Source organism: Simochromis diagramma, unplaced genomic scaffold (assembly GCF_900408965.1).
Source record: "Simochromis diagramma unplaced genomic scaffold, fSimDia1.1 OVJJ01000176.1, whole genome shotgun sequence".
Taxonomy (NCBI): Eukaryota; Metazoa; Chordata; class Actinopteri; order Cichliformes; family Cichlidae; genus Simochromis; species Simochromis diagramma.
This window is the reverse complement of record NW_024386892.1, coordinates 3,571,195-3,586,788: the sequence shown is the minus strand read 5'-3', so window position 1 is coordinate 3,586,788 and position 15,594 is coordinate 3,571,195. Positions and strand designations below refer to the sequence as shown.

General features: G+C 43.1%; 1 protein-coding gene across 1 annotated transcript in view; it reads right to left on the bottom strand.

The window, feature by feature from the left end:
* LOC120734813 (deleted in malignant brain tumors 1 protein-like) overlaps window positions 1–15,594 on the bottom strand; it is a 59,146-nt gene that overhangs the window by 8,798 nt on the left and 34,754 nt on the right. The window contains exons 8-9 of the mRNA XM_040033805.1: window positions 8,005–8,322; window positions 7,010–7,133 (exon numbers count right to left, since the gene is read on the bottom strand). Of these exons, the coding sequence (XP_039889739.1) occupies window positions 7,010–7,133; window positions 8,005–8,322 (442 nt within the window). The remainder of the gene's footprint in view (window positions 1–7,009; window positions 7,134–8,004; window positions 8,323–15,594) is intronic.

The following is a 15,594-nucleotide window of genomic DNA, read 5'->3' as shown; positions in this document are numbered from 1 at the left end:
TCCATGTACTGGGTCATCATGCAGGGCAATCGTAACTCCATCCCCTCCAGGATCTTCATATCCTTCACAGTTGGATCAAGTATCTTAGAGAAGCCACATGTTCGGGATGTTGAACTTCTTGGCAACTGTGAACATAATAAAATTGCATTATACATTTGAAATAAACACCAGAACAAGGCAAAGAAAGTGAAATTAAATAAATTGAACAAAATAAACCTAAACAGTTGGTATAGCAGCTATTATAACATCATCCCAAAGCTTGACTGATTCACACCATGAAACACGCAGGAAACGTTGATGTTTTTACTCACCGCGTTCCAGAAATGATCTGTAGGTCAGCTGGCCCTCAAAACTGATGCACTTCTGTTGCTCTCTGCACTTCTCATGCACAGCTCGCATCCTTCATGATATGAAAAGGATATTTTTAAATAATTAGATTTACTACAAATACTTACAAAATTGAACAAAACACAAAAGGCTTAAGAAACATTTAAAACTGCACACTTGTGCAGACTGCAACCATGTATGCTTTTCAATTCGAGTAAAACACACGTGCTTGCTAAACTAACAGCAGTACACATACAAGACTCTCTCCATTAAACACACATGATCCTAACCAACGATCAGGCGAAAACAGTCGTGTATGTGACTCAGAGTAAACCACACGTGCAAACTGAACAGGTGAAACATCCACAAACGTCATTCCTCGATAAAACACACACTAACAGAACATCAGGTAAAAATGTTTCACGACTCAGTTTGGAGTAAAACACATGTGCTCACCGACCTTTGGATAAAACATTGGTGCACTGGATTTGCTACAAACACACTACCCTGGTCAGTTATCCTACCTAAAGCAGCTATTGAGCAATGCTAAACTTAGTTTAGTGATATATACCTTAATGCTGTCTGTGAGTAGTCTAACAACATTAATTTAGCAGAAGCTAACATAAGGCATGCAAGAGCCACAAGCTGTAATCTTACTTACAGACCTTTCAGATAAACAGAAATTCCCCATTTTATCCTAAATTCAATCATTATTGAGCACTTGGCTCACCTACCTGGCTCATCGCTGACAGTTGTCTCTGTTCCACTGCGGGATAGTGGGCGTGGTCATGCCATATTACTCCAATGGAATTTCCTCTGTTTTTTTGCTCCAACTGTGGCGGCCAATCGAAACGATTACAATCCAAATGAGTAAAAATGACTCTTTTAGGGGAAAATAATGTTAAAAATTACTCTCTCCGTTTTCCTGTGTAGGATAGCAACCTTGGAGGTGAGGACGCCTAAAAGCTTAGTCCTGGGGTTGGTTCCCCCACCGTACCGTACTTATAACCTGAGGACTCAGGGCTCTCAAACAATAACAGAATAACACTGAAGCTGCCGCGTAATCACGGCTTTACATTTATTCTGGAATAGAACAAGAGGATATTTTGACATCTAAGGTTGAGTTCTATATTAGGTAAAAAAGGTTGAATTACTCGCTTCAGTGGCAGAAACTGTTGATTGCTGTGTGCCTGTCCCCTGACGAGTGTGCAAAATTAAATAAGAAAGAGGAAAAAGAGGGCAATTTGGAGCCACATAGAGATAGACGGGCGTAATTAGGTGCAATACTCTGTGGTGTAAAAAAAAAAACAGTAAGAGGTGAGTGGTGGTGTGAAAGATGTTGGGTTTTAAATCTGACGTAGAGAAAGGAGAAATAAAGGGAGAGTGGAGGATTATGGAGAAGCAGAGAGAGGACTGTGTTGTGAGACGGGCGTTTGTGCTGTAAAGGTGGGCGTGTTGCCTGCTGGTCCATTTAACAGTGATGAAAATGATATTAAATAAATCTCTTAGTGTGTTAATACAGGAGGCTACGGACCGGGACCAACCGCCCACCACAGCGACCAGAGCAAAATGATAGTGATGGGAACCACACCCAGCAAGAATCAGCAGCTGTGCAACCGACAGCAGAGGAGAGAAGTAGAGGAGAAACTAAGAGAAGCTGTAACTCATAAAATCGGGTTGAAATTTGGGGCCAACGGACTTGTGGAGGTTGGGAAAGCATCCGGAGCATCGCAACAAAAGGTGAAACAAAAACACACAAGCAGAGAAACGTGAGAGAAAAGCTCCTTTTAAGGAAACGCCGGCAAGGTTAAAGCAGGGAAACTTAACCTACACCTGTTGTTAAATGATGAAGTTTATCCATTACTAACAAATAAACCCTCTGGGTTGCAGGACAACAACTTAACTTCAAAGAAAAAGAAAAGAAAGAGACTGGTTTGACCAACCAGTGATGAGACAACAAATTCAGTGGTTAAGAGTCAAATTGTGAGAAGTTTCCTGCTGATCGAACAACACAAGTGAGTTACTGACGGAAGAAAATTCTCTTTTGTGCTTTTAAACATGATCTTAAGAATTTAAACATGTACCTGCGTTGTCCTGTCAGCTTGGTGGGCTATGAGTTGATTATATCGTGAGAAAAAAAACAAAAAAAGGGAGAGAAGGCTGACACGGCCTGGCCCGGTGTCTCTCCCCTCTCTTTGTGACACAGCCAACACAACATCGTTTTCCTGTTCGTCTGTTTTTGTTTTTTCCTCTGTATGTTTAATTACAGGCTGCTTTGCCGGCCCTGGAAGCCGTGGCTGACCTGGACTCCTGCTCTCCCCTCTACCACCTCTGACGTGACCCTGACCAAACGCTGCAGCAGCTGGACCCACAACAACAACCTGAAAATGTCAACAGTGCAGCAGGAAAAGGATCTCATGCAGCGGAGACGGAGAGCGCCGAACCTAAGGCCCGCTGTTACGTTCTTAGGCTAGGCGTGTATTGAACGCAACAAGAAATTGGCCCCACTCAGCACCACCCAAGAAAGAACACAAACAGTCGAATCTTTTAAAATGCTAAGCAGCCATTTATTTGCTTCAGCAGTGAGCAGTGCCAAAAATAACAAACAAAACTCCCTGATGGCCTACGCTTTCCTACACAAATGAAAACCAACCAAAAGACAATTCACTTTCCTAACTTTCTAACAAAAAACAGGAGAAAACGTAATTCTTCTCACGCCTACTAGGCTGCTGCAGTGAACAATACATACAAGGTGAACAAAATACACGATTGCTATTTTACAAATCTATTTACAGCTGTTTACAAAACTAAGATACTAACACCAGTCACACACACACGGCTATACTTGCAAATCAATAGGCAAACGCTGCCGATCTCCGACCTGTATTCCCATGTGATGTTTTTGTTGTGTGTGTAAGTCTGGGGGGGTTTCTATTCCACTGTGGGGCAACCTGCATGTGGCCAATAAAGCCTTCATTCATTCATTCATTCATTCATTCATTCATTCATTCAAAGACACTATGAAACAACGACTCAGAAACACATGCTATTTGTTGGATGGTGGCGGCGAGTAGAGAGAGGGGGCCAGGCGGCTGTCATCTGGTAGTTAAATACTGGAGGTGATTAGCCAATTATCCAATCCAAGGACAGGAAGAGACTCCACCCCAACTACTCAGCAGGCACGCCCAGGTGTCCAACTCCTAAAAGAGAAAGGGGGAAAAACCCACAGCTACTCTCTGGTGGGAGGAGTCACACATAAAACAAACACTGACAACATTGGATCATAAGCTTCGTTCGGCGAGATGTCCGGACTGATATATTGTAGACATTGACTTTGAGTGCAGAGGATGCAAACACGCTTACACACACATGGATTATGAGTAGAATAAGTCTCTGGGTCAGAGAGTCCTGAACATGATATTCTAAACCAAATTTGCATCACTAGAAGAACAATGGATAACATTAGATTATCAAGGCTAGGCAGAGAGGTGTTTTGGTTTTCTGTCTCTTACAGAGGAAGGAACAGACACCAGACGAGGTCACGGAGATACGAGGATCCTTCGCAGCAGACACAGACACAGAGACGGCTGAGACAGCAACTGGGGTGAAGTGTCATGGCGTTTGGGCTCCGGCTAGTCACCTCGAGAGGATGGATCCATAAACACAGCAATAAACACGAAGGGGTTGGCGAAAAACTAGGAACACCAGACCAACGAGGCTCGAGAGGCTCTTGGTAAAAAGGGGGACACGGCGGTGACCCCTGAATACACAGATCACTGTTTGAAATCAGGGCAGAAAAAATCCCCTGATCTGTGCAACGACCGAAGGGTGGTCTAACCCCGGAGGTCGAAGAAAGAAGAGCAGAGAATCACCCGACTGGAAGACACTGGTAGCTGCAGCAATAAAGTGAAGGTTAAAAGCTCCTTGGACAGAGGTTCTAGTCTGAGTACGTTTTGAAAGGTACAAGGTGGCACCAAGATGGGGGTGGGAAACTGGAGCACCAAAATAAAGCTGTGGGAGAACTGGGGAGTGATGGGAGTGTCATCTGTAACTATTGTTGTTGTAATCATAGTTTTTCTTGCATCTGAACTGCGCAAACACAGAGGTCATCACACATATGCTCCACCCGTAAAGGGGGACAGAGGCCTCAGGGCAACGCTGGATTATGAGGTGTAAGTGATCTCTTTAAAAAGAGATCAAAGGGGGAATTGTGAGATTATATATTATCTTATGCCACGTTAGACCCCTAATTAAAGATTGTGAAATTATTATGTAGTTTAGTTTGCATTATTCTCCTGCAGAGGTGATAACTATGACACTTATTAACTGATTTGTATTACATCAGACTGCTGATTTATTGTGAATGAATGATGTTGTTTATGATGCACGATACTGCTGAGCTATAAGAAATCAGAGAGTCAGGACCTTATTTGTCTGATTAGAAGAGAACAGAGACCGGAGAGGTTTTCTGCCCCATGACTAGGTGCAGGGGGGCTGAAGCTAGAAGTATGTGAGAAACGCTCAGACACGTCGAGATCAGGCGGACACCCTCCCGCGCTCATCTCCCCTCCGGAAGGTTTATGCTCAGAAGTGTTGGAATAAAATGATTGTTGACTGAGCATTTACACCGAGTGTTGTCCTTCCTTCAGCCCAAAGATCAAAGGAATTGGGAGGATTTAACACAATGCATTCTGGGCAGTTTGTTCAAAGTCTGACCATTCTGCACTCCAGATGGGTCGATTGCGTTAAAATTTTTAATCGCGTTAATTGTGATTACGGCGCTAACGTGTTAACATTTACAGACCCACAACAAACACAAAAACAGAGCACATCATGATATAGACTTATAATTTGCACCGATGTATTTTCTATTTCTTGCTGTGTTGATTTGTCTGCTATTCTCAAAGTATGACAACTTATAATGGCTGATTGTTCGCCATTTGCATAGGGGAGGGGCCACAGAGGGGCCAAAGAATATGAAAAATACTAAATCAGAGAATATAAATGAGCAGGTCCAGTGATGATGGTAAATCTGCTCTCCTGCAAAGATGTCCAGTTTGTTCAGCTTCCATCTGTTACATTCACATAATCATTTTCCTCATCAGTGCTTTCAAATTCATCCTCTATGTTGACATAATTGTGATCGTCAGATTCCTCGTCTGACACGCCTGCTTGCTCTGCACATTTCCTTTTTATCTTCACCGGCTCAACATTCACGTAATCCTCCTCTTCCTCCTCCTCCTCCTCCTCGTCATCCTCCTCCTCATATCTGTTTGTGGCAGCCACTGAAACACAAGCAGCAGAACTGAGTCAGTAAATATGAACAGAAAAACACAGAAAATGGTTTTCGTCATGAAACAAACAAATATTTGATTCCTTGTTGAATTCATAATGAGCAGTATGTGTCCAGTTTCATTATGAAAGACAAACAGCTGCAAATTAATGTGCATTTTACTGATTAACGGTTACCAAGCCAGCATTAACTACACCCGAAGCCCCAGCCTGACTTCAGCCTCACCACTGTGGGAAGCACAAAAGCCTGTGTGAGGATGTCGGGGACAGACTGCTGACCTCTGCTGTAGCTGGAGTGGGCTGCAGGAACATCAGCGAGCAGCTTGAAGACAAGATGAGACCTGTGTGTGAGATTATTCTCAAACGGATGGAACAGTGAGGGGTAACTCCAGAACTACACTGGAAGATCTCATGAAGGATCTCCAAGCAGCTGGGACGTTACCCTGCAGCACACACAGGTACTCCTGCTGAAGAGCTCACGTCCATGTGAAGTTTGCCAATGAACACATGAACGATTCTGATGAGGCCAATCTGAGCTGTTTGAATGGAAAAGAACGAATTACTGCATCGCACTGAGGGAAAGAGGAAATCTTAGGCAGGGAAAAGCCTCATGGACGAGTTTTGACCCAAAACATACGACTGAGGCTATCAAGAAGTGAGTCATGAAGAAACACATTACAGCCATGGAGCAGCCTGGTCAGTCTCTGACTTTAATCCAATAGAAAACCTCCAGAGAGCTCAAGTTTTTCTAGAAACCTTAAGGATCCTCTGCACGGAGGAGAAGTTTAAAATCAGCTGAGACGTCCACAAACCTGGTGACCAGCTACAGGAAACATCTCACAGCTGAGCTTGTCAACAACAGTTAGTCCAAGAGGATCAAACACTTCTTTCCTTACGGGGCGATCGTGGCTCAAGAGTTGGGAGTTCGCCTTGTAATCGAAAGGTTGCCGGTTTGAGCCCCGGCTTGGACAGTCTCGGTCGTTGTGTCCTTGGGCAAGACACTTCACCCGTTGCCTACTGGTGGTGGTCAGAGGGCCCGGTGGCACCAGTGTCCGGCAGCCTCGCCTCTGTCAGTGCGCCCCAGGGTGACTGTGGCTACAATGTAGCTGCCATCACCAGTGTGTGAATGTGTGGATGACTGGATATGTAAAGCGCTTTGGGGTCCTTAGGGACTAGTAAAGCGCTATATAAATGACCATTTCCCACTAAAATGCACATTTATTTGTAACTGGGACAGAATGTCTTCCACTGTTAAAATAAACCTGCTATAAAATGATCAATTATGAAATTATAAACTGATCCTTTATTTCTAAAAGGTTAAAATGGTGACTTCAACAGAGTGTCAGATACTTATTTCCACTGTATACTGTTTGTTCTCATGAGCACAGACCTTTGGATCGGGACGTGGGGATCAAACCGCCTGGCTCGTCGTCTTCTCCAGAGGACCAGACAGACCACCAGCAGGAGCACCAGGATCCCAGGAACTGCTGACGCCACCAGCAGCCACCAAGGAACTACGAGAGAAAACGATTACAACATGTTTCTGGGAAATCTGCAACATGAAAAGTGATGCTGTATGAGCAGTTATGTCTGTGTAGGTTGTCATTCATCCAGGTAATGGTGGTCAATCATGTGACTCATCACATGAGCCAAGGTGAGAAAAAAGGCATCTGGGGAGCATCTGAAAACTGGATTATAGGTGCCAGGTGTCCAAGCCCCGCCCTCTGTTCAAGGATCACAGTGGACTCCTCTTTCAAACCGCCTGTCTTCTCTGTCCAAAATATCCTCAAATAGTGACCTTTGACCTTTAGATGCAGACGTACAGCTGAGTCTTGTCCTGTCGAGGTGGCTCTTCTATGTTGTGTGTTTATGAAGTGTTTGGTGTCTCCAGCGTAGAGGTCTGAGCGCTCCTCACTGCAGCTACGTTGTTGAGTTTGTGTTTGTGATGAAGCAGTTTGTGTCTGAGTGTGTGGCTGAGTCTAAACTGGGACGTCGTGCTTGGAGGAGACTCTCCTGAGTCCCTCTGATAAACCTGCCACATAACGGAGGATGACGTCCTGTTTCTCTAAGGACTTAGAAGTGAAGACGCCTCATGGATGAGAGGTGAAAAGTCTTTCACTTTCTTTCCAAGCTCTTTAGAAAATTTGAAGGTGCTTCGTGTCAGCTTGTTGAAAACTTCATATGTTCACATGTTGAATGGTTTAAAACGTCTTTCCATCAATTTTCAGATCTAAACAGGGTCGTAGAAGAGGAGCAGTCCTCACAGTGGACAGCAGAGTAACCCTGTAGTCACAAGTATCTATACATACATCTTTGTATTTATATGTAGAGCTGTTGAAACAACATGTATGTTCAATCTGGATTTGAGTCCTGTGCTCTACTCACATGTGATGATGAGATGAATTGGTGCCGACTCAGGAGAAGTGAATGTCCTTGATGGCAGCAGTAACTCATACACACAGCTGTAGTTGCCCCGGTGTTCATACTCAGCTGCAGGGAAACTAAAGCTGGCTGAGTGGTTGACTGCAGGCTCTGTGAGGTTCACGCCAGAGAAGAAGAGCCTGAAACGTCCTGGAGTATATCTGGAGTTAATGGAGCAGCTGAAGACGAAGCTGGAGCCCTTGGTGATCTCTGCACCTTCAGGACCCCAGACCAGTCCTCCATTAGGAGACGTCAGGGAGATGCTGGGCTGCTGCAGAGGATCTGGGTACAAAAGAAACAACACAGAAGACTGAACATCAGTGTTTGAACACTTTTATTCATTCTGATCTTCATCAAACTCGTCCTGTTCAGGTTCCGACTCTCAGCAACATTTAAGCCATGATCACAGACTGTTTTGTTGTTGTGATCAATAAAAAGTGCCGCCTCTCAGAAAGCCAGACACACCACACAGCTCATATTCTGAGTTCATATCAGTGATACATTCAGTCAGCCTCAGCTGTAGCACTCTGGAAATGCACACACTGTCCTTACTAATGCAAAGCAACATCTGTAACTACATCTGTAACTACATCTGTAACTACATCTGTAACAACATCTGTAACAACATCTGTAACTACATCTGTAGCTACATCTGTAACAACATCTGTAACTACATCTGTAACTACATCTGTAGCTACATCTGTAGCAACATCTGTAACAACATCTGTAGCTACATCTGTAACAACATCTGTAGCTACATCTGTAGCAACATCTGTAGCAACATCTGTAACTACATCTGTAGCAACATCTGTAGCAACATCTGTAACAACATCTGTAGCAACATCTGTAACAACATCTGTAACTACATCTGTAGCAACATCTGTAACAACATCTGTAACAACATCTGTAGCTACAGATGTAGCTACATCTGTAACAACATCTGTAACTACATCTGTAACTACATCTGTAACTACATCTGTAACTACATCTGTAACAACATCTGTAACTACATCTGTAGCTACATCTGTAGCTACATCTGAAGCTACATCTGAAACTACATCTGTAACAACATCTGTAACAACATCTGTAACTACATCTGTAGCTACATCTGAAGCTACATCTGAAACTACATCTGTAACTACATCTGTAACTACCATCTGTAACTACATCTGAAACTACATCTGTAACAACATCTGTAACTACATCTGAAACTACATCTGTAACAACATCTGTAACTACATCTGTAACAACATCTGTAACTACATCTGTAACTACATCTGTAGCTACATCTGAAGCTACATCTGAAACTACATCTGAAACTACATCTGTAACAACATCTGTAACTACATCTGAAACTACATCTGTAACAACATCTGAAACTACATCTGTAAACAACATCTGTAACAACATCTGTAACTACATCTGTAGCTACATCTGTAACAACATCTGTAACTACATCTGTAACTACATCTGTAACAACATTTATGCTACATTTCATTTCATCATTAAAGTAAAGAACACTTCTATAACTACAAGTACAAACACTCATTGTAAAGTTTAACCTCATGGATTCATGTTGTGACTGATGTTTCTACTCACATGTGATGATGAGATGAATTGGTGCTGACTCAGGAGAAGTGAATGTCCTTGATGACACATTTATCTCATACACACAGCTGTAGTTGCCCCAGTGTTCATACTCAGCTGCAGGGAAACTAAAGCTGGCTGGGTTTCTGACAGCAGGCTCTATGTACATTTGACTTGATCCATAGAAGAAGAGCCTGAAACGGTCTGGAGTATAGCTGGAGTTAATGGAGCAGGTAAACTCAAAGCTGGAGCCTCCTGTGATCTCTGCACTTCCGTGTCCCTGCACGTGTCCTCCATCATATCTCAGGTGGATTCTGGGCTGCTGCAGTGACTCTGTAGTAAAACAGAACAAAATGAAGACCTGAAAACCGTCTGCACCAGTTTGCCAGTGTGGACGTTAAACATTTCACGTTTATTCACGTCTTCCTCTGACTTTCTCACTGCATTAAAGAATTTTAAACCCATCACCTTCACCATCATCATCAAAAACTAACCCCTCCCTCTCAGCACAGCTTATGATCAGCTGATATGTTCCAGGTTTTACATGCATTATATACATTTCAGTTATTCATCCATCTTCAGATGCTGATCCAGATCACAGAGACTCAGCAGGAGGGTCTCCTCTCAGGTAGAGTTTCCTGAAACAGCTCACAGGAAGCTTCCTCGTTTGATGCCTAAATATTAAAATGTCTCACTTTAAATGTTTCATTAACTTTCTGTGTTCTAATGTTAATAAAAGATGGATTATTTTAGACAGCATCTCAACTTAGGGCTCCAGGAGTGAGTGTGCGAGCACATTCACGGCCATAACTGTACAATGTGAGTCTGTGTGAAGAGACTCACAGTGAAGAGAAGCATATTTATGGTGTTTGTAGAAACTGGTGTTGTAGTGCAGCTCATTATAGACAACCAGAGCATCATCACAGACTGTTCTCCATCATTCACAGTATCTGACACACCATCACAACCAAACATCTCTCACCTGAACAGAGGACCCCAGCGTCCTCACTGTGTCCACAGTAGGGCCAATATCTGTTGAGATCACACTCACTTAGAGACCTTTCATGTCCTGAACAGTTCACATGACGCAGCCAGATCGGCCCGGTTCCTCCACCAAAGTGAGCATTTGTAGTGGCTCTCAGTGCTGTTCCACAGTCTAACTGTCTGCAGACCACCTCAGCATCATTTAAGTCCCAGTAGTCATCACAGATTGTTCCCCAGGAGCCATTGTGATAGATTTCAACTCTTCCAGAGCAGGGAGTCGACCCAGACCCAGCTAATCTGACCTGAGGCCCTAACAGAAGAAAAAGAAAGAAGAGAGTTCACATTTCATGGTACGCTGACCTGCTCAGTTCCACTGCTGCTCAGCATGCAGTGACTAAACTACAGTGAGTGGATGATGAAACTGATAAAAAGTACAGACACAAACATGCATTCACAGTATCTGACACACCATAACAACCAAACATCTCTCACCTGAACAGAGGACACCAGCGTCCTCACTGTGTCCACAGCCTGGTGCCCCAAACTCTCCGTGATCACACTCACTGAGAGAACTTTCACTTCCGTTACAGCCCACATGTCGAAGCCAGATCGGCCCGGTTTCCTCCACCAAAGTGAGCATTTGTAGTGGCTCTCAGTGCTGTTCCACAGTCTAACTGTCTGCAGACCACCTCAGCATCATTTAAGTCCCAGTAGTCATCACAGATTGTTCCCCAGGAGCCATTGTGATAGATTTCAACTCTTCCAGAGCAGGGAGTCGACCCAGACCCAGCTAATCTGACCTGAGGCCCTAACAGAAGAAAGAAGAGTGTTCACATTTCATGGTACGCTGACCTGCTCAGTTCCACTGCTGCTCAGCATGCAGTGACTAAACTACACTGAGTGGATGATGAAACTGATAAAAAGTACAGACACAAACATGCATTCACAGTATCTGACACACCATAACAACCAAACATCTCTCACCTGAACAGATGACCCCAGCGTCCTCACTGTGTCCACAGTAGGGCCAATATCTGTTGAGATCACACTCACTTAGAGACCTTTCATGTCCTGAACAGTTCACACGACGCAGCCAGATCGGCCCGGTTCCTTCACCAAAGTGAGCATTTGTAGTGGCTCTCAGTGCTGTTCCACAGTCTAACTGTCTGCAGACCACCTCAGCATCATTTAAGTCCCAGTAGTAATCACAGATTGTTCCCCAGGAGCCATTGTGATAGATTTCAACTCTTCCAGAGCAGGGAGTCAACCCAGACCCAGCTAATCTAAACTGAGGCCCTAACAGAAGAGAGAAGAGCGTGCACAGTATTTATGTCATGTTATTTACACCAAACTTTATCATTTAGACTCATTTTGTCAAACACGACTGACCTGCAGCAGCTGACACACAAGAGACTGTAGAAAAAGAGAAATAAGGCTGATTATTCTCTGGACTGTAAAGTGAAAACATGCTGAGATAAGAAGTAATCAATTTTAAAAACAACAGTTGTTGACCAAAGTATTGTACAATGACATAGTCAAAGCAGAAGACATACCAATTAAAATAGAATATAGATGAAGAGAAAATAGAATCATGGAAAGAACAATAGAAACAGTATCATCTTGATTTCAAAGCCAGAGAGTAAAAGTAGGTCTTCAGACGGCTTTTGAAAGTCCTCCAGTGTTGGAGAGGTCCATATGCAAGGGCAATGAGTTTATAGATCTGTAGAGGGCCAAGGTCAAGATGGTCACAAGCACCAAAAACAATGACCTCAGTTTTTCTGCTCATTTAGGTTGAGAAAATTTAGTGCCATCCATACCGTAACATCTTCCAGACAATCAAACAGACCCTTCAGAGGATTCACAGATGTTTCGTCTCGGGGGAACGTAAATCTGAGAACCATCTGCGTAGCAATGGAACGAGATATCATATTTTTTAAAATTGAGCCCATCAGAAGGATTTAGATTGAAAAAAGGGCTGGGCCAATGATAGAGCCCACAAGAAAGCACAGTCTTTGGGTATAATGAGTCTGAGTTTAACAGAGAAGGTTCAATTAGATAGGCAGGATTTAAACTATTCCAAAACAATCCCTTTATTCCAACATGTTGTTTCCAGTCTAGAGATGAGAAGGCTGCGATCTACTGTATCAAAAGCAGCACTGAGATCTAATATACTAGGATGGCAGGGTCTCCGGAGTCAGTAAAAGTTTTAAAAGGTCATTAAAACCTTTAAAAGAGCAGTTTCAGTGCTGTGGTGAGTTTTAAAACCAGACTGGAACACTTCACCAATTGTTGTGTTGATCTAAAAAGGCCTGGAGCTGGATAAGGACGATTTTCTCCAGAACTTTGACAAAAGGGGCAATTTAGAAATTGGTCTGTAATTTGGATAAAATTGTTGCGTCCAGATTCTGCTTTTAAGGATGGGTTTCCACCACAGCATGTTTAAAATCAGAGGGGACGGACCCAGACTGCTATTAACAATAGAAAGCAAACATGTACCGACTGAGTCAAAAACATCTTTCAGTAAGCTAGGTGGAATAATATCCAAAATAAATTTGAGGGCTTCAAGTTACTGACTGCTTCATTAAGTAATGCAAGGGACACTGGCTGGGAGTGATCAAAGACGTTTGAGTATAAACACATGGGTCAAAAATGGGAGGGATGATGTGAGACCTAATGTCTACAATTTATATTAATGAAGAATTTCATTAGATTCTCAGATGTTATGTTCGCTGCAATGTGAGAATCACTAGTGGGAGGATTAGAAGAATGGAAACTTATAATACCAAATAAATACGAGGTCAATGATAGTTGTTTGGATACCACCTTAGAAAAATACTTTTGTTTTTGCTGCTCTTACTGCTTTCTGGTAGCTTGAAAATGATTCTCTAAGAATCTCAAATGAAACTTGGAGTCGGTCCTTTTTTCACTTTCGTTCCGCTTTCTACATACCAGGTTGTATTTTCTGGTATCTGGTATCATAAGTTGGAGGACCAATTAGCAGGTAATGCGTGATTTAGATTTTTTACTAGGAGCAGGTGAAACGATCTGCTGTATTTGAAATTGATTCATATGAGATCGGAGTTTGGACACAACTGATCTACTAGACCAGGGGTGTCAAACTCAAATACACAGTGGGTCAAAATTCAAAACTGGAACAAAGTCGCGGGCTAACATTAATATTTATTGAAAAAAAAATCTTCCTCCAGATATAAGAATGAATCTTTTCTTATGGACTCAAACAAGTTTTGCTGGAAAACTGAATATGGAACAAGCAAAGCTTAATACTAAACAATATATATATATATATATATATATATATATATACACATATATATATATATATATATATCCATAGAGGCTGGGGTCTATCACACCAGGCAAGACCCCAGGTGCAGGCTGTGTAAAGATGCCCCAGAGACAATCCAGCACATAACAGCAGGGTGCAAGATACTAGCAGGCAAGGCATACATGGAACGCCATAACCAAGTGGCCGGCATAGTGTACAGGAACATCTGTGCCGAGTATAACCTGGAAGTCCCGAGGTCAAAATGGGAGATGCCCCCAAGGGTGGTGGAGAATGACCGAGCTAAGATCCTGTGGGACTTCCAGATACAGACGGACAAAATGGTGGTGGCTAACCAACCGGACATAGTGGTGGTAGACAAACAGAAGAAGACGGCAGTAGTGATCGATGTAGCGGTTCCGAATGACAGCAATATCAGGAAGAAGGAACACGAGAAGCTGGATAAATACCAAGGGCTCAGAGAAGAGCTCGAGAGGATGTGGAGGGTGAAGGTAACGGTGGTCCCCGTGGTAATCGGGAGCACTAGGTGCGGTGACTCCCAAGCTAGGCGAGTGGCTCAGCAGATCCCGGGAACAACAGCGGAGATCTCTGTCCAGAAGAGCGCAGTCTTGGAACAGCTAAGATACTGCGCAGGACCCTCAAGCTCCCAGGCCTCTGGTAGAGGACCCGAGCTTGAAGGATAAACCGCCCGCAGGGGCGTGCTGGGTGTTTTTTTTATATATATATTAGCTGTATAATACCAGTAGGCCAGCTCTAATAGTAATTTGGTATGGCTTCGCGGGCCAAATGTAATTAGGCTGCGGGCCAGAGTTTGACACCTATGTACTAGACTGACGTGAAAGAGGAAGCTCAAACAGTACAGGCATATGGTCAGAAAAATTGATGTTACAAATTGCAATGTCAAAGAGTGACAGGCCGTAAGAAAGTACGAGATCCAGGGTATGACCACCTTCATGAGTTGGGCCTTTGACTGACTGAACAAGATTAAAAGAGTCTATAACATTTAAAAAAAATCAGTGGTCAGCGGCGTATTTGTTCAGCAAACGTGAATATTAAAATCCCCTACGATTAAAACACTGTCGTACTTTGGTAAAATTCCTGCCAAGAATTCAGAAAAGTCTTGTATAAAGGAAGGAAAAGCTTCCAACACGTTTAACAGCCCTCACACATCCTGTTAGTGTAGCAACAAGAAAACTACTCAGTGATGTCAAATGCATCTCACCTGTGGCCAAAAAGAAGAAGTTTGTCTGCTGTGTCCACATGGCTGAGACACACAAGAGTGAAATGAGCCGTCAGTGGCAGAAAGCTGCAGATAAGCCTGAGCACTGTGGCTATAAGACACTTCCTGCTTTCTTATATGTTACCAATGAAAAACATACATCATGGTGTTCATGAATCTGTCATATTTAATGCCATATATGGAATAAAAAGAAGTCTGACTGGTAGGGCTGGGAGACACACCCTCAAAATTATATCATGAGATGTCAAAGAAGTGGCCAACATACTAACTTCACCTTTAAACTCTTCAGAAGCTTCACAGCATCGTCTCGTAATCAAACTGAAAAATATTTTCTTCCTGTAACTGTAACACTTGGCTCAACGATGTGTAACTGCATCAGTAACTTTCATCCAGCGTTTGCTTTCCCCGTCATACGGTGTATCTAACAGTGAAATGATGC